Consider the following 26,442-nt stretch of genomic DNA (forward strand, 5'->3'; position numbering starts at 1 on the left):
AATATTTTGCACCCAAAAAACAAAGACAAAAACCCCACTGGGGATCTTGCTTTTTGACACCTCAGGAACTCTACTAAGTATACCGCTCTACCCAACATGTGATGTATGGAGAAAGGTGAGAAAAATTATGATTTTGAGCCAATCATGGAGACATACGTTAGCAATGAACTTCCTCCAAGTTTCTCAATCATTATGACCAAAAGTATTTTGACAGATACCACTGTGTTTTCCTTGATGAAAAATTTGTACAGCTCCACCAGATTCCACGGATTGGGACATGGACGTCTTTGGGGGACAATATTCAGCTCACCAAAGTCCCCCACATTGGTTTTTTCATGTTTCTCCTTGACGACATTGTTCAGGTGTGGTAAGCTTCAGCTCTAATGAGTGTGGCTTCCCTGAAGTTTGCTGACAGGGAGGATCACGAACTCCTGCACTGCCAGCTTGATGCCAGCATGAAAACCATTGCTGATCACAGTGAAAGCTGGAACAGGCAGGATGACTTCAGGATTGCCAGTGGATTCACAATTCTGTGACAGAAGGGGAATTCCCTTTTCAGCAGCTCTGGCCTTACAAACAGCAAGATATTCCTAGTATGGTGTGCATACCAAATGTAGACCTGTGCTCAGAGCCATCCAACTCCATCATCACTTTGTCACTCCTCTTCTGCTGCACAACATTCAGTGGCTTGCTAATCAGGGCAGGCCCAGTTTTACTGAGGTGCTCAAGAGCCTCTGAGACACCTTTTCCCACAGTGAGCCTTAATGTCTTGAGCTCTAGGTCTCATACCAGTTGAGGCATCACTGGATACAGCTCTGAAGAGACCTCTTTGAGTGCAGGACCCACCTGAAGAGTGGGATTTCCATAAGAGCCAAAGATCTCTCTGACAAAGAGCTTGAGATTAGGTATGGTGAATCTCTACTCATACTTCTTGTCATCTAAAAAAGAAGCAGGGGAAAGGGTCTGCAGAGGTCAAGTGAGTGATCATAGGCTCGCAGCCCTCTCCTTTATTCTCCTGAGCTCTTGGCCCACTTGGCTTCTCTTCTGCAATATATGTTTTTTTAAAGCTCCCTAAATGATTCTGATGTGCAACCAGATACGGGAACTACTGGTACAGGCCTTCAAGAAAATTAAACTTTTACGATTATAAAACTTTTCAAATAAAAGTTACATTTCCTTTTTATTAGCCATGAAATATAGCATCTTTCAAGCTAAATTACATTACATTTTTATACTTATTACATGATACACAACCACGGAACCAGTTTAAAAAAAAACAAATTTCATATTTCAATTTATTCAGTAAGGAGACATGAAAAATAAATAATGAAGGTCCTTTTTCCCCCCTTCTTCCCTATTCCCTAAATTTATGTTTAAACCTGATATAGATTTTGTAACACTAAAGTAATGGCTTTTTTAAAAGCACTGTATACAGTACTTTTAAAGATAATGACTATAAATGCAACTAATTTGAGAAAACAGGAAGTAAACACTTTCACCTGCTGGTTTCTACCTCAGCATCTCCTTTGTCATAGAGACAATAATGCTATAGAAATTAATGTTTGGGTATAAATCACAGATACCATTTTAACATTTTCCATAATCCTGAGAAATTCTTCAGTATTATATAATCGAAAAATCAATTCCAAATACATCTGCAAATATCTTACAAAAATACATTTAAAAACAAGAATGGGAAAAATTCTAAATACTAGGTAATTACTCTGAAGGTGAGTCGGCACTATGAAGAGGCTTTGATTCCTTTATCTTTATCAGGATATTCTTCCACATCAGAGGAGAACATCAACTCTGGGAGAGAAAATGAACAAATCACACTCAAAATGATTTCCCAGTATCTCAAGAACAGTTTTATAGCTTAGTTATAAACAGTCTTTAAATATTGACATATTATATGTTAATAGAAAGCCCCCAAATACAAGTAAGAATTCTTGATAGTGAAATCTGATTTAAAAGGTGAACTAATGACAAATGTACACGTTTTGCATTTTGAGATATACAAGTTTTGAATGTATTATAAACCCTTGAAAAATAAAACATATATAATAGAGACTATATAATAACTCTTACCAGGAAATTTAAGTCACTTAGAGAATCCAGGATCATTAGACATCTAAGAGGTCTAATTCTATAGTGATCATGATAACCTAAAATGTAGGACACAGATGCAGTGGAGGACCTGGAACTAAGACGAGGTGTGTGCCAGCATATCTTAAATATGTTACCCCATTTAATCACCATAACAACCCTTTAAGCAAGTATTATCAACCTCATTTTATATTTCCTTTTTTTATCCACATGGAAATGTTATTTGACTCACATGACCCTAAAAGCAAGATTCTGGAAATATTTAATTAGTAACACACACTTTGTGATTTAGACTGAATACTACACAAGCCAGCTGCATGCAGCTTTAATCCCAACCACAGTGCAGAATGTTATTAGTTGACATTTCTACATTTAAACTATTACTTAGCATAGACACATAATTTATTAAAATACCAGGAAATACAAAAAAAGAAAACCTTAGGAATTAATAAAATAAAGTCCCCTGATGTAAGCATTAGATGAAAAAATCTTTGAATGACTAAAAACTATACTGAGTGAAAGAAAAACAGCAAAATACTTAAAGCTTAAGATTTTTTTAAATACCTTAAATTTATCGAAAGGAATAATTAGTGAACAACATGAACAACGGTACATTTATGAATGAAAATACACAAGAAGATTACATTTTTTGTCTTGGTTTTTACAAATGGAAATGTTGAAAAGATTCTCAGTTCCAAGACTTCTGAGACACAGGCTATAATCAGTTGGTCAAACTGCAGTTAAATGCTCAGGATGTTTATTTAACAAATCAAGAATAAAATAATAACCAAAGTCCAGAAAATATCAAAGAGATTCAAGGGTGAAATTGTGGAACATCTGCCAGGAAATACAACTTACAATACAAATACTAAGCAGTTCCCAAAGCAGTGCTGAAAAGACTAACAGTTTGCTAATGTGACTCTTCTTCAGGTGTTCCAAGAGGGGTCTGAGGACTAGAGATTAGCAAATCTCACTTCACCCTGGGCACACTAAAGGTAGGATTACTAAACACTTCATTAGACAATGAGGGGTTAAGATTTTGTGGCAGGTAGAGGAGGAGGTAAGAATAAATTCACTTGAATATGTGTCTAACAGAGGCTAATAGATGAAGCATGATTTATTTCATATTAAGAGATACTTTGATCAGAAAAAGACTAAGAGAAATGAAGAGCAAAACTTCCTATAAAATACCTGAAGTGTTCCAAGAGAAGAAATACCTCCAAAATATGAGAAAGGACCGCAGAAGCCCCTCATCAAGTATTCGATACTTCAAGACTACAGCTCTCCTATACACTCCTCCCTGCTTCTCGTGGCAGTCTGTTTCACCACTTTATTATTACTCTTCTTGTGTTATTTTACTTTAAATATATCTTTGTTACTGAAATGTTGTAAGCTGTATCCATTAAAAGAAGATTTAGGGGGCTTCCCTGGTGGCGCAGTGGTTGAGAATCTGCCTGCTAATGCAGGGGACACGGGTTCGAGCCCTGGTCTGGGAGGATCCCACATGCCGTGGAGCAACTGGGCCCGTGAACCACAACTGCTGAGCCTGCGCGTCTGGAGCCTGTGCTCCACAACAAGAGAGGCCGCGATAGTGAGAGGCCCGCGCACCGCGATGAAGAGTGGCCCCCACTTGCCGCAGCTAGAGAAAGCCCTAGCACAGAAACGAAGACCCAACATAGCAATCAATCAATCAATCAATCAATCAATCTTTAAAAAAAAAAAAAAAGAAGATTTATAAAGTCATTATAGAAGATTTTATGATATACTATTTTTTCTTTAATACATACCTTCACTAAGATCCATGCCTGGCCTATAAGACAAAAAAAGCCAAGATAATCCAACCAGAAGGGCCACCACCAGATTCACCACAATCCATGGCTGGAGAACCTGTTCCTCAACTCCTTCTGCCCTAAAGGTACAGAAATACTCATTAGAAATGTCTTCATTTTGGTCCATATATCCAGATATACCTATTTCATAAACTTTAAAAAAAATGAGCAGTCCTCACCCAGAGGAATAACAAGCATAAACTATAACTTCCCTATAAAATAACACCATATATATCATGAGAACAAAGGTTCAAATGTTATTGAATTCTAAACAGATTTGCTTTGTACTCAGATGTAAATGGAAATTTACTGTTGGCAAAGAATTTTTCTAAGTTTTCCTTCCAACTACTGTTAGTGCTACTCTTCAATCATTCCTTTCTCTCTTAACCTCAAGCCCCTAGCCACTCTCTTCAAACAAGACTGCCCCTCTAAGTTTTGTGAGGTGGGATCTCAGCCGTCCTATCACTCTCATGGTTGGCCACTGATCGGCAGAAGCAGACTCTCCCTAGTCCGCTCTCTTTCTGGCCTGCTTGGTTTCCTGACTCTATCCCAGGTACCCACTCCCATCACTACTCTGCGGTATCAGGCTCCCTGATTGGGGGTGAGGATGTGGGGCTCCTCCAGTTCACCATGTAATGATTTATTTTAAAACCATAACTTCAGAGATTTAAAACAGATTTTTTTACAAAACATTTCATTAGAAATGCAGGAGTATACAACAATAGTTACCCATTAACCAATGGAATAGGGGTTTTTTTTGCCATAATTCTGGAAACAAAAACGGGGCCCTCAATATTATTTACAAATGAAAACAAGTAAAATAGTGAAAGGATAAGAACAGCACCATTACTCCCATCATTGCTGTTATTACGATCAACAATTACTAATGCTACTGTGAATTCTTACCAGAGGCTACCATTAACAGAAGAAGGTGTGTAAAGGTGGATTCTGTCACTTGTCATTTGTTGACTCAGAGATAATATAAGAGCAGTAAAGTACACTGAGAAAAAGACAAATGAATTACTAATAATGTATTTTTAACAATTATTTTTAATTAATAAAATTAATTAAAAATAAATAATTTTTAATTATTTTTAATTTATAGATTACTTTAAGGTCAAAAAATAATCTGTACTTTGGGGAATGATGATACAAAAAAAATTTCACTTGGTCAATTTCAATAGACTGGATAGTCTTACATTATTTTTCAAGAATACAGGTAGAGAAGGGTCTTTTGATGCTTACTATTTCATCATTAGGCTGACAAAAACCTAGAAGATCTTTTAAGAAAGTAAATGACTTACTCAAGGTCCTAAAGTTAGTTTTATTAATATTCTCAGAACAAAATTTATTCCAAATTATCAAAAAGATATAAAATAGTATTTGTTACTAAAATGCCCTATCAGCTCAATCTGTTTAATGTCAAGTAGAAAACACAAAAGTTAAATATTAAGCAATATAGAATAACAAACTTTTAAAAGTTATTTAGATAACCTCTATTAAAAAATAATTCTATCAAAATTATGCCTACCATGGTTTTTTAATTACAAATTCTGCTGAATAAATATCTATATGTAATGTTTATAAGTAGCAAAAATATAAAGTCCCTTTTAAAATAAAAGTATACTCTTTCTGGTTCAAAGTTACACAGTTATCAAATTAAACGATTTACTCACAGAAAGATGCTAAAGCTGTTGGATCCAGGGCAAGAAAATTTCGGATTGCTACTGATGTTTTAGCAAAGTCAATCCTAGAAAATACAAAAGCCTCTTGTTACAGTGCAGTTGTCAACTTCTTACAAAACTGTACTCTCTGGACAAGTTTCTTCCTTCTCTATTTTAATGCTACCACATGTGTTGTCTATTACTAAGCTTTAAGTAGCTACAGTTTATACTTAACACACATGAAAGAATATTTTATTTACGAAGGCAACATAGAACATTTAACTAGATGACTATTTTAGTCGTCATTCCTTTAGAGTTAAGAAGAAACAAATTAAACTTGATTGGCAAATTTCATTAGATTCTATTATACCTCTTTCTATTACCCATATTATTGGGTTATAAGTTGTTGTTTTTCTTAATGGGTTGAATTGTGTTCCCAAAAAGATATATTGGACTTCTAAACCCTGGTATCTGTGAACGTGACCTTATTTGGAAATAGAGTCTTTGCAGAGGCGATCAACTTAAGATGAGGTCATTACAATGGGCCCTAATCCAATATAAATAGTGTCCTTATAAGAAAAGACACACACAGAAAAGACTAGACTGTCATGTGACAACAGAGGGAGAGGTTGGAGTGATGCATCTACAAGCCAAGGAACACCAAGGACTGCCAGAAACCTCTGGAAGCTGGGAAAGAGGCAGGAATAGACTCTCCTTGGAGCCCTCCAAAACGGAACCAACCTTGCCCACACCTTGATTTTAGACTTCTGGATTCCAGAACTGTGAGAAAATAAATTCCTGTTTCAAGCCACCCAGTTCGTAGTACTTTGTTACAGCAGCCCTAGGAAACTAATACAACACCCAGAGTCTTGTCTATACCTTATTCAGTTCATCTGGAAGATGTTTGGGACTTTCTGAGTTGATTATATTTGTATGAAATTTTGGACTCCGAGTTGATGCTGGAATGGGTTAAGACTTTGGGGGGTATTTTTGCTCACAGTAGTCCCATCCCCCACCCCACCCCCCAAAAAAACAGAAACAGAATGGCTTTTTTAAAAGTCAAAATGATATTAATATGCTATAATTCTATTTTGAAAATGTCATAGTCAGTCAGGGACACATTTTGCTCAACACTTCCTCCTGAAGAAAAGTTAGAGGGATCTGCAGTCACAAGAGTCTTACCTGTCAAAAGCTGAAACTGTACTTAGAGCCAAAAGCAAGTAGAGAAGACTCTGGAATGGATATGCTAACGTCTTGTATTGTTGCAGAAGGTTTGAGAGGTTAGAAAACTCATCTCCTGCTAAAACATATATCACAACAATATTCCACACAGCACAGCCAGCCAAGAAGCCATGAGAAAAGAGACCAATCATCCTGAATGGAAAAGGGTTTCATTATTATACATGAATGACAAAAGTAAAAAGCTAAAACATTCTTCCTGTCTCTTCACATATAAGAATAAAATTCAACATTTTACAAAAAGTAAAAACAAGTTTTTCTTTTTACTACACTGATAGGCAGATCATTTAACTCTAACTGAATGTTTAAAAACTATACCCACCACCATTTTAAGTTGTCAATTTTGTCAATAATATTGAACAATCAACACTTTTTAAAAAAAATTATGGAACATTTGTTTTAAGAGAAGTCCAACAAAATCAGCCACCTGAAAGCCCGGTTCACTGACAGTGCAACATCTCTGGTGGTCCAGGAAGGCTTCATGTCCATCGACACATCCATCTTTTCTGTGGTCTTTAACAACTCTGAGCGATCAGCAGCCTGGAATCGCCCTAAGAACACAATTCACAACTATAAACAACTAACAAGAGGGAACCCTGGTGGTCTTTCTTATTATTCTACACTTAAGAACCCTCACACTGAGACTGAAATTTTGCTGTTTTCCTATCTAAAAATTCTCCCTGATTTGGTCCCTATTTCAGAAGGCTCTTTTCTTTCAGTTTATAAAACATACTATTTTTTTATCTTTAAGAAAAGTAAACAATGTCCATGCACTTTCTTCTCGACCCAAAATAGATGTTAAAGTAACAGTCTTAGAAATCAATTATATTTAATGAAATACAATAATGAACTTGCAACTCAGAACAAAGTCTGGAAACCCTTAACATAACATAGTCTAAAAACCTCTAATTTAGAGACTTTACGAGTATTAAAGTTTAAATCCCAACACTATAAAAGTAAGTCAATATTTGAAAACACCTTAAATTTCTTAGGAAAAGATGACAGTTAGTGTAGCATGGCATTCTGTGATGACAGAAAAGAAACTGGTTGTTTCATACACTTGTCTCAAGAAGATGCCCATGGAAGGTACCAGTTCAAGTGTCAGCACTGCAACACTGTGAGCACAGCTTTATGCTTTTACTGCTGACGAGGAGGCTTCTCCTTCTCATTTATCTGCTGATCCACAAATGAACCTCAGGAAACAGGAAAGGTTCCATTATCCTTGCCAAACCTGGCTGTCAAGTACTTTGGAGGAGGAAAGACAGAAGTACAACACCTAATTTTCCCAAAGAAAAAGCAACTTCTGAGCAGACTAGTGGTAACTTTTATGGTCAGTTATTTTACTAGGGAGGTTTCTGTGCTAAGGGAAGCAAGAATAAAAATGAGGATTGAGTGATATTGCTTGAAAATAGACTGAAGTAAATTATGGCCACATGGTAAACTAGTAAAAGCCCTTAACTAGAAGTCATGAAACCTTGGTTCGAGTCCCAATTCTGCACTAACCAACTGTGAGACCCTGTGGGAGTCAGCCTCTCTGGATTGCAGGTTTCTCACTGGCCAACGACGCCAAGATCCCTTAGGTGGGTTTTTATGGAATCAGAATTCTAAAGCAATTTATGTAAAATCTAAGTTGCAAATTTTAGGACTAATCTCTATGTTTTAGATGAGTTCTTTAGGCAGAATATTCAAAGCATATCCAAAGGAAAAGCATATGGTCATGATCATGCTTTCAGTAGATTTTTCTTAAACTCTGCAAACGTAGTCTTATAACCAATGCAGAACTATTTTCCAAAAGAGTATGTAGCTATAATGTTGTATTTATTATTTAATATGGTAATACCATCATGTATTTTCTCTTATTTATTTTTAATTGTAGCATTTCATTAACTGCTCCACCACCAATACCACTACCAATTGCAGAAAACTGGTAAAGTACAACAAAGAATAAAGAAATGGGTGGGAGTAGAGGGAGATTTTTAAAATTACCCATAATTCCATAACCCAGAAACAACCAGCATTAATATTTTGGCATACTTCCTTCTAGTCTTTTTTGTCCTATGCAATTTTCTATAGTTGAAATCAAACTACATGTGTGTATATATGTTTATTTTTCATTAGAATCTTCCCATGAAGTGAAAAATTCTCCCTAAACATTATTTTTAGTGGTACAGAAGATTTCATTGTATAGATATGCCATAACTGTCTGAAATCATTCCGCTCCTGCTTTACTTTTAGGTTTTTTCCAGTTTTTCACTCTCATGAATAACAACATGATGATTAGCTTTATGTACAAATTTTTACCCATATTTTTGCTTATTTCCTTAATTCAGATTTCCAGAAGTGTAATTCCCAGGTCAAAGGATATCCTTGCTTAATTCTTAAAGAGCTCACATTCCAAAACAAGGACCTACTTACGGCTTTTTTCCACAAACACTTTCTCTACAGGCTGGCTAATACTAGTGGGTGCAGTCAATACAGACTGTTGTTCTGGACTACTTTGCTCATCAGTAATTATGTCTTCATCTTCAACTCCTAGCTCATTGGCATAATGTAATTCCGCTGGCTGGGTTTTCCTGTAATCAGGGAGAAAGTAAGAAAAATGGATGATTATTAACTTTTTACAGACCCAAATAAGGAGGTACCTGTGAGTCTCATGGAAAGAGCCTTGGACTTGGAGTCACAAAATTTGGTTTTTACTCAAATGGATCAGTTATTAACTGTTATGCACAGCAAGTCACTTTTATTTCTGTGGGCCTCAGTTTTCTCATCTGGAAAATGAAGTGACTGAACTAGATTCGTAAGCTTCTTCACAGATTTAAAATTACATGATTCTATATAGATATTGATCAGTATTTGCAGAGTCACTTCCAAGTACAAACAAGTTATATAACTTCCAGTGTACTTCTTTAAAGAATACCATTATATTTTACCTGACACTTAATTTCCTATGTTAAAATAAACATTTTTATGTATTGCTAAAAAAATCATAATTTGAATTCTGTTAACATGAGAAAATAAATAATATAACCTACTTTATTAATATTACCTTTAATTTTTAATATCTTTAATATGTAATATTTTTATTACTTATACAAAATCTTCTATTTGTGTTCCTCTTCTTCAGAGACAGCTCCTAAAATTTTTTATTTAAATACAATATTTTACTTTTCTCAGTGGGTTTACTCTTTTCAAATTTATCCTTAGATTGGTTTAACTGATATTTTTGTACTATTACTTATCCTAGAGATATACAACTACAAGTATTTAATAAGACTTAGAAGCTGCCATTTGGGAGCTTGAAATTAAGCATCAAGGTATCTCTGCAAAATATTTAGAAGGACAAATAAATTCTGACTTTGTCTTCCTTCGAGGTTTTTGAATGGCTGGCTCCTCAGCTGCCTCCACATTGATACCATTTTCATTTGGTGATAAAGATGGACTAGACGTCTTCTTCTGGGTAAAGGCAGTCTCCAATTCTGAAAATAAAGTAGATTGAGTTCTCAAATTACCAGGATGTAAAAAGAAAAGTAATGTACAAGACTTCTGCAAGACAAAAGAACTTTAAGAATTTTAATTGGCCCCCAATTTTTTTCACCATCTTACAAATTTTTAATTTTTAAATTTTTACACCTCTAAACACTCAAGAGAAAGTTTGAAGTTGTGATACCAAACACTATAGAAAAAAAAATTAAGTAATCCAACACCCAGGGTGTGTCAGAGATCTCCAAGATTACTTCCAGGTTCTGTGATTCACTCAAAGGACTCACAAGTCATTTACACTCATGGTTACACTTTATTACGGGGAAAAGACATTAAGCAGAATCAGCAAAAAGGAAAAAGCTCATGGAGAAAAGTCCAAAAGAAAACAGGTACAAGTTTCCAAGAGTCCCCTATCAATGAAGTCACACAGGATATGCTAATTCTTCCAGCAACAAGCTGTGTCAACACATATGTCCCTTTCTCTTCCAGGCAAGCTCATCAGACACTCAGCGCCCAGGGCTTTTATTGGGAGTGATCACATAGGAACCCTCTGCCAAGCACATACCAAAATTCTAGACTGCCAGAAGAAAAGCAGATATTTAGCATAAATCACATTGTGTGCACAAATGCATAGTAAGCCACCCTGATAGAGAAAGCTTTATATCAATGTAGAAAACTGTTTACCAGCCAAGATCCCAGATGCCAGTCACGAGGCCCTCTAGAAAGTAGGCCTGTCCAGACCTGCTGTGTTAAGTCTTTTCTGCACACAAGGTATTAAGTTCAAGTGAGTCAATGGAAACTTCTAACCCACTAGCAACTCTTCCTATCTGGAAATACAGGAAATGGAATGCCCTCAACGTCCCGAAAATTCTATTTTAAGAAACACTTACAGCCTGGGCTGGAAATATAATATAAGCAATAGAGCCTACCACAGATGTTCTGAACGAAACAAAAATCAAACAAAATTTAAAACCCAGAAATTTAGAAAGATGGACCTGTAGGGGTAGGTACATTCTAGAATGGCAGTCACAAGTACTCTTTGGCCTAAACTTAGTTGCGTCCTGAATTTTCTAAAAACAGTCATTTCTATTAATACATTTTTTTCATAAATTATAAAACTATAATTATATAAAATTATATTAAAATATAATTTATCATGAATTATAAAAATTATATTTTTTCATGAATTTTCATGAATTATAAAACTATATAGGTATATTGGTATCCATCTTGATTTTCAAATTGTACCCTAACTGAATTACTAAGAGAGTAGTATGTTTTTTTTGAATTTTTGAAATTTATTTTTTTATACAGCAGGTTCTTATTAGTCATCAATTTTATACATATCAGTGTATACATGTCAATCCCAATCGCCCAATTCATCACACCACCACCACCACCACCCCGCCATTTTCCCCGCTTGGTGTCCATACGTTTCTTCTCTACATCTGTGTCTCAATTTCTGCCCTGCAAACCGGTTCATCTGTACCATTTTTCTAGGTTCCACATATATGTGTTAATATACGATATTGTTTTCTTTCTGACTTACTTCACTCTGTATGACAGTCTCTAGATCCATCCACGTCTCAACAAATGACCCAATTTCGTTCCTTTTTATGGCTGAGTAATATTCCATTGTATATATGTACCACTTCTTCTTTATCCATTCGTCTGTCAATGGGCATTTAGGTAGCTTCCATGACCTGGCTATTGTAAATAGTGCTGCGATGAACATTGGGGTGCATGTGTCTTTTTGAATTATGGTTTTCCCTGGGTATATGCCCAGTAGTGGGATTGCTGGATCATATGGTAATTCTATTTTTAGTTTTGTAAGGAACCTCCATACTGTTCTCCATAGTGGCTGTACCAATTTACATTCCCACCAACAGTGCAAGAGGGTTCCCTTTTCTCCACACCCTCTCCAGCATTTGTTCTTTGTAGATTTCCTGATGATGCCCATTCTAACTGGTGGGAGGTGATACCTCATTATACTTTTGATTTGCATTTCTCTAATAATTAGTGATGTTGAGAAGCTTTTCATGTGCTTCTTGGCCATCTGTATGTCTTCTTTGGTGAAACGTCTATTTAGGTCTTCTGCCCATTTTTCGATTGGGTTGTTTGTTTTTTCAATATTGAGCTGCATGAGCTGTTTATATATTTTGGAGATTAATCCTTTCTCTGTTGATTCGTTTGCAAATATTTTCTCCCATTCTGAGGGTTGTCTTTTCGTCTTGTTTATGGTATCCTTTGCGGTGCAAAAGCTTTTAAGTTTCATTAGGTCTCATTTGTTTATTTTTGTTTTTATTTCCATTTCTCTAGGAGGTGGGTCAAAAAGGATCTTGCTGTGATTTATGTCATAGAGTGTTCTTCCTATGTTTTCCTCTAAGAGTTTTATAGTGTCTGGTTTTACATTTAGGTCTCTAATCCATTTTGAATTTATTTTTGTGTATGGTGTTAGGGAGTGTTCTAATTTCATTCTTTTACATGTAGCTGTCCAGTTTTCCCAGCACCATTTATTGAAGAGGCTGTCTTTTCTCCATTGTATATCCTTGCCTCCTTTGTCATAGATTAGTTGACCATAGGTGCGTGGGTTTATCTCTGGGCTTTCTATCTTGTTCCATTGATCTATGTTTCTGTTTTTGTGCCAGTACCATGTTGTCTTGATTACTGTAGCTTTATAGTATAGTCTGAAGTCAGGGAGTCTGATTCCTCTAGCTCCGTTTTTTTCCCTCAAGACTGCTTTTGCTATTCGGGGTCTTTTGTGTCTCCATACAAATTTTAAGATTTTTTGTTCTAGTTCCGTAAAAAATGCCATTGGTAATTTGATAGGGATTGCATTGAATCTGTACATTGCTTTGGGTAGTATAGTCATTTTCACAAAATTCATACTTCCAATCCAAGAACATTGTATGTCTCTCCATCTGTTGGTATCATCTTTAATTTCTTTCATCAGTGTCTATAGTTTTTCTGCATACAGGTCTTTTGTCCCCCTAGGTAGGTTTATTCCTAGGTATTTTATTCTTTTTGTTGCAATGGTAAATGGGAGTGTCTCCATAATTTCTCTTTCAGATTTTTCATCATTAGTGTATAGGAATGTAAGAGATTTCTGTGCATTAATTTTGTATCCTGAAACTTTACCAACTTCATTGATTAGCTCTACTAGTTTCCTGGTGGCATCTTTAGGATTCTCTATGTATAGTATCATGTCATCTGCAAAGTGACAATTTTACTTCTTTTCCAATTTGTATTCCTTTTATTTCTTTTTCTTCTCTGATTGCCGTGGCTAGGACTTCCAAAACTATGTTGAATCATAGTGGTGAGAGTGGACATCCTTGTCTTGTTCTTGATCTTAGAGGAAATGCTTTCAGTTTTTCACCATTGAGAATGATGTTTGCTGTGGGTTTGTCATATATGGCCTCTATTATGTTGAGGTAGGTTCCCTCTATGCCCACTTTCTGGAGAGTTCTTATCATAAATGGGTGTTGCATTTTGTCAAAAGCTTTTTTATGCATCTATTGAGATGATCATATGGTTTTTATTCTTCAATTTGTTAACATGGTATATCACATTGATTGATTTGCATATATTGAAGAATCCTTGCATCCCTGGGATAAATCCCACTTGATCATGGTGTATGATCCTTTTAATGTGTTGTTGGATTCTGTTTGCTAGTATTTTGTTGAGGATTTTTGCATCTATATTCATCAGTGATACTGGTCTGTAATTTTCTTTTTTTGTAGTATCTTTGTCTGGTTTTGGTATCAGAGTGATGGTGGCCTCATAGAATTAGATTGGGAGTGTTCCTTCCTCTGCAATTTTTTTGGAAGAGTTTGAGAAGGATGGGTGTTAGCTCTTCTCTAAATGTCTGACAGAATTCACCTGTGAAGCCATCTGGTCCTGGACTTTTGTTTGTTGGAAGATTTTTAATCACAGTTTCAATTTCATTACTTGTGATTGGTCTATTCATATTTTCTATTTCCTCCTGGTTCAGTCTCGGAAGGTTATACCTTTCTAAGAATTTGTCCATTTCTTCCAGGTTGTCCATTTGATTGGCATAAAGTTGCTTGTAGTAGTCTCTTAGGATGCTTTGTATTTCTGCAGTGTCTGTTGTAACTTCTCCTTTTTCACTTCTCATTTTATTGATTTGAGTCCTCTCCCTCTTTTTCTTGATGAGTCTGGCTAATGGCTTATCAATTTTGTTTATCTTCTCAAAGAACCAGCTTTTAGTTTTATTGATCTTTGCTATCGATTTCTTTGTTTCTATTTCATTTATTTCTGCTCTGATCTTTATGATTTCTTTCCTTCTGCTAACTTTGGGTCTTGTTTGTTCTTCTTTCTCTAGTTCCTTCAGGTGTAAGGTTAGATTGTTTATTTGAGATTTTTCTAGTTTCTTGAGGTAGGCTTGTATAGCTATAAACTTCCCTCTTAGAACTGCTTTTGCTGCATCCCATAGGTTTTGGATCGTCGTGTTTTCATTGTCATTTGTCTCTAGGTATTTTTTGATTTCCTCTTTGATTTCTTCAGTGATCTCTTGGTTATTTAGTAACGTATTGTTTAGCCTCCATGTGTTTGTGTTTTTTACGTTTTTTTCCCCTGTAATTCATTTCTAATCTCATAGCATTGTGGTCAGAAAAGATGCTTGATATGATTTCAATTTTCTTAAATTTACTGAGGCTTGATTTGTGACCCAAGATGTGATCTATCCTGGAGAATGTTCCGTATGCACTTGAGAAGAACGTGTAATCTGCTGTTTTTGGAAGGAATGTCCTATAAATATCAATTAAATCTATCTGGTCTATTGTGTCATTTAAAGCTTCTGTTTCCTTATTTATTTTCATTTTGGATGATCTGTCCATTGGTGTAAGTGAGGTGTTAAAGTCCCCCACTATTACTGTGTTACTGTCAACTTCCTGTTTTATAGCTGTTAGCAGTTGCCTTATGTATTGAGGTGCTCTTATGTTGGGTGCATATATATTTATAACTGTTATATCTTCTTCTTGGATTGATCCCTGGATCATTATGTAGTGTCCTTCCTTGTCTCTTGTAACATTCTTTATTTTAAAGTCTATTTTTTCTGATATGAGTATTGCTACTCCAGCTTTCTTTTGATTTCCATTTGTATGGAATATATTTTTCCATCCCCTCACTTTCAGTCTGTATGTGTCCCTAGGTCTGAAGTGGTTCTCTTGTAGACAGCATGTATATGGGTCTTGTTTTTGTATCCATTCAACGAGCCTGTGTCTTTTGGTTGGAGCATTTAATCCATTCATGTTTAAGGTAATTATCGATATGTATGTTCCTATTACCATTTTCTTAATTGTTTTGGGTTTGATTTTGTAGGTCCTTTTCTTCTGTTGTGTTTCCCACTTAGAGAAGTTCCTTTAGCATTTGTTTTAGAGCTGGTTTGGTGGTGCTGAATTCTCTTACCTTTTGTTTGTCTGTAAAGCTTTTGATTTCTCCATCAAATCTGAATGAGATCCTTGCTGGGTAGAGTAATCTTGGTTGTAGGTTCTTCCCTTTCATCACTTTCAGTATATCATGCCACTCCCTTCTGGCTTGTAGAGTTTCTGCTGAGAAATCAGCTGTTAACCTTATGGGAGTTCCCTTCTATGTTATTTGTCGTTTTTCCCTTGCTGCTTTCAATAATTTTTCTTTGTCTTTAATTTTTGCCACTTTGATTACTATGTGTCTCGGCGTGTTTCTCCTTGGGTTTATCCTGTATGGGACTCTCTGCGCTTCCTGGACTTGGGTGGCTATTTCCTTTCCCATGTTAGGGAAGTTTTCGACTATAATCTCTTCAAATAGTTTCTCTGGTCCTTTCTCTCTCTCTTCTCCTTATGGGACCCCTATAATGCGAATGTTGTTGCGTTTAATGTTGTCCCAGAGGTCTCTTAGGCTGTCTTCATTTCTTTTCATTCTTTTTTCTTTAGTCTGTTCCGCAGCAGTGAATTCCACCATTCTGTCTTCCAGGTCACTTATCCGTTCTTCTGCCTCAGTTATTCTGCTATTGATTCCTTCTAGTGTAGTTTTCATTTCAGTTATTGTATTGGTCATCTCTGTTTGTTTGTTCTTTAATTCTTCTAGGTCTTTGTTAATCATTTCTTGCTTCTTCTCAATCTTTGCCTCCATTCTTATTCCGAGGTCCTGGATCATCTTCACTATCATTATTCTGAATTCTTTTTCTGGACGGTTGCCTATCTCCACTTCATTTAGTTGTTTTTCTGGGGTTTTTTTTCTTGTTTCTTCATCTGGTATATAGCTCTCTGCCTTTTCATCTTGTCTATATTTCTGTGAATTTGGTTTTCGTTCCACAGGCTGCAGGATTGTAGTTCTTCTTGCTTCTGCTGTCTGCCCTCTGGTGGATGAGGCTATAGTTCTGAAGGCTGGAAGTCTGAGATCAAGGTGCCAGCATGGTTGTATTCTGGTGAGAGCTTTCTTGCAAACAGATGTCTTTTTGTGTGTCCTCACAAGGCAGGGAGAGTGAGTGAGTGTCTAAGAGAGTAGTTTTAATTCAACTGTATTTACTGCCAGTAATGAAATAAACTGTAGAGTAGGTAAAGCTGTCTGAGGGTCATTTCTGTCTCTCTTTCCTTCTCTGCCCTCTTCTGCCCACTCCTTCTCCTCTTAGTGCCCCCAGGCACTGTGGTATCCAATTTCAACTTGCAGCTCAAAACTGTGCTCCATTCTCCTAACTTTTCTAGTTCCTGCTCTCTACTCCTATAATTCTTTCATCTAATAAAGATCTACTATCTTCTAAGAGGCAAGGAATTAGTCAGGGAAACTATTTTGTAATAAACTATTCCTTGGGGCTGATGTTAATAGGAGAGAGCTAATCTCCCAATCTTTGTTCCTTCATTTGTTTTACTCTAACAAAATCTATTGTCTTTTTTCTAATTATTATAAAAGTTATACACATAAAATATATAAAAATTAATAAAACATAAATGAAGCATGAAAATTTTAAAAAATCATCCCTAATTCCTCCTTCTAAAAAACCTACCACAGTTGACACTTTGTTATTGCCTTCCATTCTTTTTACATATGTGTATGTATATACATATGGTCTGGATTGTATTGTGTCCCCCAAAAAAGATATGTGCAAGTCCTAACTCCCAATACCTGTGAATGAGATTTTAGAAATAGGGTCTTTGCAGATGTAATCAAGTTAAGATGAGGTCATGCTGGATTAGGATGGGCCCTAAATCCAATGACTGTTGTCCTTATAAGAAGAGCAAAATTTGGACACAGAAACACAGGGAAAAATCTGAAGACAGAGGCACAGAATGGAGTTATGCTGTCACAAGCCAAAGAATGCCAAGAATTATAAACAACCACCAGAATCTAGAAGAGGCTAGGGTGGATTCTTTCCTAGAGCCTTTGGAGGGAGCATGGCCCTGTGGACACCTTGATTTTGGACCTCTATCCTCTAGAACTGTCAGAGACTATATTTCTGTTGTTTTAAGTCATTCAGTTTGTAGTAATCTGTTCTAGTAGCCCTAGGAAATTAATACAACATATTTTACAAAAATGGGATCCTCTGATACAAACTATTATATAATCTTTGTTTTTGACTTAACAATATATTACTGATGGTTTTCCATGTCACTATTTTACTTCAACAATCCTTTTAATGAGTACTTGGTTTCTATTAAATGGGTAAAACATGATTTATCTAGGCAGTATCACATTGTTAAATATTTGGTTATTACCAGTTTCTACTCTTATGTTACAGTTAGAATCCTTTAATTACTGTAACCATTATAGTTACTTCTATTCCTATAAGTTCAGATAGGCTATATCAATTTATACTTTCTGTCAGTGGTGTACGAGTATACCAATTTCTCACCAATACTTTTATATCCAACAGTTTGGGATTTTATAATCTTTAAAAAGCATTGCCAGTTTGATAGCAAAATAATGATATAATATTCTGTTTACCTTGTGAATAGTGCTGGGACATAGTGAGACTCAAAAAATGTTGGCTTTTGCTCCATTATATTACTGTTAATACAGAATTTTTCCTTTCCCCACTAATCTCAATGTCCATTTCATAATATACCAAATTCATATACATACCAAGATCTGAACTTTCTGTTTTGGTCCTGAATTTGTACCCCTTCTCATAATCTGTACAGATACGATCAAAAGAGATCCTCTAAAATATTCCTGACTTAACCCATTGGAGTTACTCTGGCGATAAAAATTTTAAGCAAAAAAGAAAAAACTGGGATATGGGTGGGGAAAAATAGGAACAGACCGGTTTTTAATCATACCCCCAAAATCACAACTGCTGTCACAACCTAACCTTAGTTTCTTTACATACCAAGAGGTAGCTTCGTCTTCTTCTGTCTCCTTTGAACAGGAGCTTCTTGATGTTCTATGGGGTCTTTAGTTGGTGGCTCACTGCCCTCAGGTGGCCTGTGAACAGCAGTCTGAACAAGACCTTCCAAAGAAGCACTAGCTACAGAGAAACGGAGTTGGAAAAAATTGGGATAACTTGAGCAGAGATTACTAAGTCTTAAAAATATAGGGAAAGGGGGAACTGGAATGTTTCCTATATAATAACCTCCTCTCTTACAGAACTAATTGTGCCCCAAATCTTGATTTCCTCCCTCCTCACCTGTAACTTTGGGCTTTAAGTTCGGAAAAGAAATAAATGAGGGAATAAGGAAGAATGAGGAAGCAAAAAACAAGGGGGCTAGAAAGAGGAACAAAAGAAAGGCAGGAGGAAAACTGCTTCTGAACTTTCAAACAGGTGAAAATGTAATGGTAACTGTCACCATAGGGAACGCTCTTGTCTTATGCCTTGAGAATTATCAGCCTCTATATAGTTTAGTCCTTCATTAATAAATTAACACATGATAAAGTCATCATGGATAACTGGAGTTAACAGATAACTTAAAAATCTCTTCATCTGATCATTCATTTCAATCTCTCCCCTCATCAAATCTTTGAACAGATTTCGACCCATTTTGGCAGATTTGAATTTTACCTCATTACATTCACTACATTGCTTCTTCACAAAAGAAGAAATACAAATGAGTGAATAAACAAATGAAAAGATGCTTAACCTCATTAGTATTCAGAGAAATGGAAACTAAAATAAGCTACTTTTTGCCCACTAGGTTGACAAAAAGAATTGAAAGGCTGATATTTTCCAGTGTTCTCAAGGATTTAGCAAATGTGACACTCAGACTCTGTTGGTGGCAAGAAAATAACAACTCCCTTGAAGGCAATTTAGCAGAAATTTATCATATTAATAATGCACAGGTCCTTCTGTCTAGCAGTTTTACTGCTAGCAATCCATCCTACAGCAATATCTCTTCTTCCCCACCACCCACTATTTTACGTAGAAGAACTGCAAATTGTAGGAGTGAAAAATTTGAAGTACCCTAATTGAACAACAATTTAAATAAAAGCCTAGCAATACACCTCCTTTTTTGTCTAGAGCACTGATTTTTTTCTCTTTTTTATAAGAAAAAAAGCTGGTAGCTGGGCTAGAGCCCTACCTCTGCTACCCCAACTCAGTCTTTATTGCATCCTTCACCAGTGACCTTTCTAAATCCACATGTACATGTCTGTACTTAATGTGAGTATATTTTTAGGGCCTAGCATTTCAGTATCTTTGTGAATCTAAGTCTCTCTGCCTCTCGTTTCTTTTTGTTGCATATCTGTGTGTCTTTCTCTATGCATCCATTTCCATTTCTCTCTTTTCCTCCGCCCACCATGTATTCCACCATTTGTTAGGCAATGATAAGCTAGTACAAGTTTCCAACCAGGTATAAGGTATGATCAGCTACGAGCTTTAGGAAGTTCATCCAGCAGTGGTGGGCAGGACCGACTAGGGTGGAAGAAAGCTAGAAGTACAGAACAATGTTGGAGGCTACCCCAATAGCTCAGGTGAGAAGAAGAAAGGAGCTAGGCTAACTACGGTCGTGACAGTGGAAATGACAAGGGGAAAGAGACGTAAAAGATACTACAGAAGAAGCAAGCTTGTGAGAGGCAGCAAGTCGAGTGAAGCGACCAGTGAGAGGTGACTGAGGTTTCCAGCCCCAGTCACTGGGAGAGTGGGGGTGGGGGTGGGTCCATTAACATTAATTTGTAAGTAAGCAGTAAAACTTGATTTATTGTTGAAAGTGATGATAAATTCTGGACATGTTGAGTTTGAGTTACTGATGGAATGTCCAGGATTATCAGTGAATGAGACAAAAAAAGTTCACAGAACTTGCTCATTATTGGAGCTTTAATACCTGGATGATATGGCTCTGCCTTCAGACTCATGTTCTAATGTAGAGACTCTCTGACTGAAATGAGGGATCCAAGAACCTTGTGTCTCTAAATCCAGTATCCTGTTCAAGGGTCTGGAACCAATCATAGCTTAAGACACCTTATGTTATCTAGGGATGAAAGACCTCAAAGAGTCCAAGAATATTGTGGAAGTAAGATCCGGGGCAGCATAACCCTTTATTACACAAATGTTTCTAGATACTCTTCAGGCTGCCCACTACCTTGTCCCTCACTGCCACCAAGAATCCCACTGCTTCAAAATGAACTGGATTCTATCCTTAACACAGCAGTGACTTGGGACTGGAGCCTGGCCTCACCCTGATCTGTGATATTTAGCATGCCTGAGGTCCTGGAAAAACTTGTGATCCCACACAACAAAGAACACTTCTTACCTAGCGTGGTTTTTGTTCTGGGCTTCTTTTTCTTAGGACGACTAAGTGGAATATCATCTATAAAACAGAAAGAACAACAGAAAAGGCTGCCTAAAATTCAATGCAGGGAAAAGTCAAAAGGGAACTTTTAGTAGGGAAGACCTTTTCCTCTTTTCCCCTGGGTCCAGCCAATTTCTATACATTAGGGGAAGAAGGCAAGAGACTGACAAAATCAAAGGGAGCCCATAGTATAGTACCAGTAGCTCACAGCTGGTCAGTAATGTTATAAATTGTGACAGAAAGTGGGCTGACCAAATATTCATCTGATCCCCTACATTTCCCAGCCCCCTTGCACTTAGGTGTGGCCTATGACTGGTTTTGGCCAATAGGCTGCAAGATGAAGTGATCTGTGCCATTTGGGGGCCAAAACATTGAAAAAGCCAGTGAGTAACCCTCCAGCTTCCCCTTCCCTTGCTGTGGCAACTGAGAAGGTCTCATGTTAAGATGGCAGAACCACAGCATGGAAGTAGCCGGGATCACTACATCATTAGTGAAGAGGTAGAGAAAGGTAACTGTCCTGGATTGTTGCTACGATGGACTTTGCATTAACCAGAAAAACCCCATATAATATTAAGTAACTGAGATTTTGGGGTTAGTGTGACATAACCCAGCCTATCCTGATGAAATGAGACAAAGGAAGATGTAGTCCCTATTACGGAACTATAATCTAGCCAACAGTTATATTCTAGGTGACTCCATTCAGGGATGAATGCTTTTTAATTTATAAGGTCAAATATCAGCCACATAACTAGTGTTATATATCAACCATCCTTTAAAAACGGCAGTCATAGGAGATTACTATGATAAAAAAATTGTAGCATTATAAATTATACTATTCAGATTCAAGTTTAAGAGAAAATGAAGGAATCAAACTAACTTTCAAACACCAAGTACTGTATTTAGAAAGTTTTACATTAACAGTGAACTCACTCACCTTGATTAGCACTTTATATGACACCGACCAAATTTAATCAGGACAGAGACAAAAAGAGAAACTCTGTTAATTAGAAATCTATTATACTGTTAGACTGAAAATTGACTTAAATCATTACAAATTTAAAATAAAATCAGCTTTCACACAAAATCAGCTAGTTTACAAACTAGCTTATTAATTATCAGTAATAAGCTGTTTAATAAGACTAACAAAATAACCCCAATATTTTCTGAACCTACATATACATATTCCCTACTGTCTATTAATAAAGTGGATTAAACAGATTAAGAACTCTTACTTTGTCACTGATTAAAATCAGCTTAATCTCTGAGGAAACTATTCTAGCAAACAAAAGAGGATCAGAATTCTGATAAACAAGACATTAAAACATTCAGAATGGATCCATTATCCTAACATGTGGACATTTAGTCTCTGAAACAGAGCATTTAATTATAACTGTTATCTTGATGATTCAATAATTATTCATCTTTAAACTTTCAGGAAGTCTCTTCTGAATTATTATAATTGTGTAACAGTACTAGTCAATTTTTTTCACTTTATTCACTTTGCATTCTTAAAACTCAGTAATAAAATTACTGTAAATTATTTTTACCTTGGCACAGGTGGAAGGGCTCGTGGAGGACGCTATGGGGAAAAGAAAAAGAAAACTGCTTGTAAGTAAAAACCTCAGAGCATCTTTACTTCGTGTATTTCAAATTTTTGATAATCCTATTCGTCAAGTGAAACCCAGGAGGTACTGATGAGAATCAGATGGGCAATTTTAATTTGTCCTATCACGTCTGAATTTCATATAAAGTTCCCTCCTTCCTATATTCCTTAATGTCTACAGACCAGGCTCTGTTCTAAGCATCAGGGATATAGTAATGAACAAAACAGAGGGATCCTTGCTCTTATGGAACTTAAATTCTAGTGGTTAAGTATTAGATGATAACGTTAAGTATATATATTATATATATATATATATATATATATATATATATATATATATATAAAATATATATGGAAGAGGAAGAATGAGGAGTGCTACTTTAGTTAGGAAAAGTCTCTCTTTTGTTAGGAGATATTTGAGCTGAGACCTGAATAAGAAAGGAGCCAAAGGGGAGCAAATACAAAGTCCTTTATGGGAGATTGGGCTTAGAGAGTTCCAGATAAAAGAAGGCCAATAAGGATGAAGCACAGTTATCAAGGCATGGGCAGATTAATTAGGAAGACAAAGGGAAGGAGCCTGGATTTTTTTTTAATTGGGGTATAGTTGCTTTACAATGTTGTGTTAGTTTCTGCTGTACAGCACAGTGAATCAGCCATATGTACACATATATCCTCTCTTTTTTGGATTTCCATCCCTTTTAGGTCACCACAGAGCACTGAGCAGAGTTCCCTGTGCTATACAGCAGGTTCTCATTAGTTATCTATTTTATACATAGTTGTTATATATGTCAATCCCAATCTCCCAATTCATCCCATGCGCCCCTTCCCTCCTTGGTGTCCACTCGTTTGTTCTCTACGTCTGTGTCTCTATTTCTGCTTTGCAAATAGGTTCATCTGTACCATTCAAAAGGGATTAAAGACCTAAACATAAGACCGGACACTATAAAACTCTTAGAGGAAAAGATAGAAAGAACACTCTTTGACATAAATCACAGCAAGATCTTTTTTGACCCACCTCCTAGAGTAATGAAAATAAAAACAAAAACAAATGGGTCCTAATTATACGTAAAAGCTTTTGCACAGCAAAGGAAACCATAAACAAGATGAAAAGACAACCCTCAGAATGAGAGAAAATATTTGCAAACGAAGCAACTGACAAGGGAATAATTTCCAAAATATACAAACAGCTCATGCAGCTCAGTATCAAAAAACAAACAACCCAATCAAAAAATGGGCGGAAGACCTAAATAGACATTTCTCCAAAGAAGACATACAGATGGCCAAGAGGCACGTGAAAACATGCTCAACATCACTAATTATTAGAGATTTTGTTTTAATTCAATGGGAAACCAATGGAGGTTTTAAGCCACATAGTAACATACTTTTAAAAAACATACTCTGAAACATACAGTGTGAAAAACGCATTTTAGGGCAGAAAGGAAAAAAAAACTTATAAATGCTATTTTACATGAATAAGAAAAGTGTTTGCAGTTCAGAGAAATTACAGTTAAGTGGCACTCTGGAATCTTTCAAAATAAAATACTAACAAAAATGCCTAGAAATCAGTTTCATGTTCCAAGTATCTCAAGCTGCTTGCAAAGGACATTGGTTTAAAAAGGTTAAATTTTAAACACTCGTAGTTTGTTTCACAACTGTCCCATTTACCTATCCATTCATTCAAAAAGTGTGTTAATACAAATGCTGAAAGATTAGGACAAGGCCAGTTGTCTTAACACTATCCAGTAGTCAAAATTCAACAGGCAAAGAAGGATAGTTATTGTTCTTTCTATCTACAAAGCGGTATTGTTCTAAAGATGCTATGGACCGCTTTCTAACCAAAGACTCAGTTCACACGATAACTCCACATTTCAAAAGTCCCGCAAAAATGACGTATCATCCAGCCAGAAACCCAACCTCGACACTCCTCAAAAGTAGGACGGCTCAACTGAACTGAAAGCAACTAAGGCTCGCTTACCACCTGCTTCTTCCCCATTCCGTCTAAAGCTGGGCTGCCCAGAAGCCGCTGACTCCCAGCCGCCGGTCGCTCACACCCCGCCCGGGTTCACACCCGCCCAGCGGGCCCCGCGCACAGGCGCAATACGTCATCGAACTGCGCCGCAAAGGTCGCTCTGGCCCGCAGCCTCCTTTATCAGGGTGGGAGCGAGGGGGAGCGCGGAGACCTGGTGTAGCTTTTCCAGTCTACTCCTGCGGAAAAGGGGGCGTCGGAGTCGGGGCTGACATGCCCGGGAGGAGAGACTCCAGCGGGCGCGGTGTAGCAATCACGATTTTTCCCATGGTTTCCCAAGTGGTTGCGGTGATTTGTTCGAGGGAAATGAGAGAAGACCAGGACTAAAAGTCCCCAATAGCAAACGGCTATCTCTTTCCCGGGCGGCTAAATGCCCTCCGGGAGGAGTCGATAAAGAGACCCTCTGTGGCAGGCCCCGGACCCGCAGGGGCAGGGCCGGCAGCGATGTGAGGCATCGTCATGGCAACATGCGCACTCAGGCCCCCGGAAACTTCAAGCCTGGCTCCTCGCCCAGCTCCTGGAGTTCGGGTCCGGCCTTGGGAAGAACTTCCAGCCCCCACCCCCAGCCCTATCCTGTGAGCGCCAAATGGGCCGATGCGCGCACTCCCCGAGCTGGGCTCTCCCCTTCTGGTCCCCAGCATGTCGGTGTCCGCTCCGCCCCAGAGGTAGCGGCTGCGTTAAGGCAGCGGCCAACGCGCCCCTCACCGCTCACCGGGTGGTCCTCCTCCACCCGAAGCCCTGAGTCCGCCCTCATGGCGCTGTGCCCGCCGGGCTCCCTCGGCGCAACCGCCGCCGGCCCGAGCCTGGCTCCCCGCGACGCCGCGGCCTCCAGGACCTGCGGGAGGCGGGGGCTTCGCGGCCCATGACTAAGCCACCGCTCCCGGGCCGGGTCTCCGCCCGCCCCCGCGTTGCCAAGCTCCGCGTTCCAAGGCGTAGGAGTTAGAGACTCACCCGTTTAGCCACCAGGCGCGCGCGCGCGTGTGTGTTGATACAGGCAGTTCTCAGATTCTCTCCAGTTGCGCGCGCGCGCGTGTGTGTGTGTTACAGGCAATTCTCAGATTCTCTCCAGTTGTTTGTGTGTGTGTGTGTGTGTGTGTGTGTGTGTTGATACAGGTAATTCTCACATTCTGTCCAGTTTGTGTGTGTGTGTGTGTGTGTGTGTGTGTTGATACAGGCAATTCTCACATTCTCTCCAGTTGCTTATCCTCCATCCAAAGAAGCACGGCATAAAATCAAATCCGGGATCACATGAGTGTTAAAAATGACTTAATTTTCTTCGTTTTGTTTGGTCGGGTTTCTTAGAAAAATAACACATTCACTTTAAATTTAAAAACTACAGATGTTTTGAAGCATACACTCTGTTTTATAGTTAAGAAAGAGCAGAGGGATGGCATGGATGTGGAAAAAGTTAGGGAATGATGCAAAAGATGAACAGATGCTAGGGCAAGAAGAGCGACTGGAAGTCTCAGACTTAAGGAAGTAAGAAAAACAAGACTTCGTGGAATAACATCCTCAGCCCGTGGTTTTCTCAGATGTTGGTCTCTAGCACTAAAATCCATTGCTCTTTCCTAATTTAGGCATAAATGTAGATACTGGCTTTTGGGAAAATTAATGATTGTTGCAGCCCTGATCAAAAGAATAATTTTTCCTTGCAGCCTAATGTGTAAAATGAGAGCAGTACTGTTTCTGTAAGTTTTGATGTTAGATGTGAAATGTGTATATTAACCCTTCTTTCTTGCAGTTAGTCAACTAGGTACTTTTTGTCAAATCCATGTTT

At 37.5% G+C, this 26,442-nt stretch overlaps 1 protein-coding gene across 2 annotated transcripts; it reads right to left on the minus strand.

Annotated features, from left to right (window-relative positions):
- Positions 1–1,153: 1,153 nt before the first annotated feature.
- On the minus strand, positions 1,154–25,607 carry TMEM237 (transmembrane protein 237). 2 transcript variants are annotated; one of them, XM_082397411.1, is made up of 13 exons: positions 25,378–25,607; positions 22,584–22,615; positions 21,971–21,981; positions 20,998–21,054; positions 18,642–18,779; positions 10,194–10,314; positions 9,254–9,411; positions 7,266–7,389; positions 6,782–6,973; positions 5,612–5,685; positions 4,842–4,935; positions 3,894–4,015; positions 1,154–1,809 (listed from the first exon to the last, which is right to left on the minus strand). In XM_082397411.1, exons 1-13 carry the CDS (start codon positions 25,417–25,419, stop codon positions 1,742–1,744), a joined length of 1,233 nt encoding a protein of 410 aa, XP_082253537.1. In that variant the 5' UTR covers positions 25,420–25,607; the 3' UTR covers positions 1,154–1,741. The 2 variants fall into 2 exon arrangements, with proteins under 2 accessions (XP_082253537.1, XP_082253538.1); XM_082397412.1 differs by lacking the exon at positions 25,378–25,607 and adding an exon at positions 24,615–25,299.
- Positions 25,608–26,442: the final 835 nt, after the last annotated feature.

Source organism: Balaenoptera borealis (genome assembly GCF_965194805.1).
Source record: "Balaenoptera borealis genome assembly, chromosome: 6".
In the NCBI taxonomy this organism is placed as follows: domain Eukaryota; kingdom Metazoa; phylum Chordata; class Mammalia; order Artiodactyla; family Balaenopteridae; genus Balaenoptera; species Balaenoptera borealis.

Coding starts and splice junctions, on each gene's coding strand:
- TMEM237 (XM_082397411.1), bottom strand. CDS start 25,419: ATGAGGGCGGACTCAGGGCTTCGGGTGGAGGAGGACCACCCG. Junction 4,936..5,611: donor AACAGCTTTAGCATCTTTCT/GTGAGTAAATCG, acceptor TCTTTTTCTCAG/TGTACTTTACTGCTCTTATA. Junction 4,016..4,841: donor TCTGTTAATGGTAGCCTCTG/GTAAGAATTCAC, acceptor CTGTACCTTTAG/GGCAGAAGGAGTTGAGGAAC.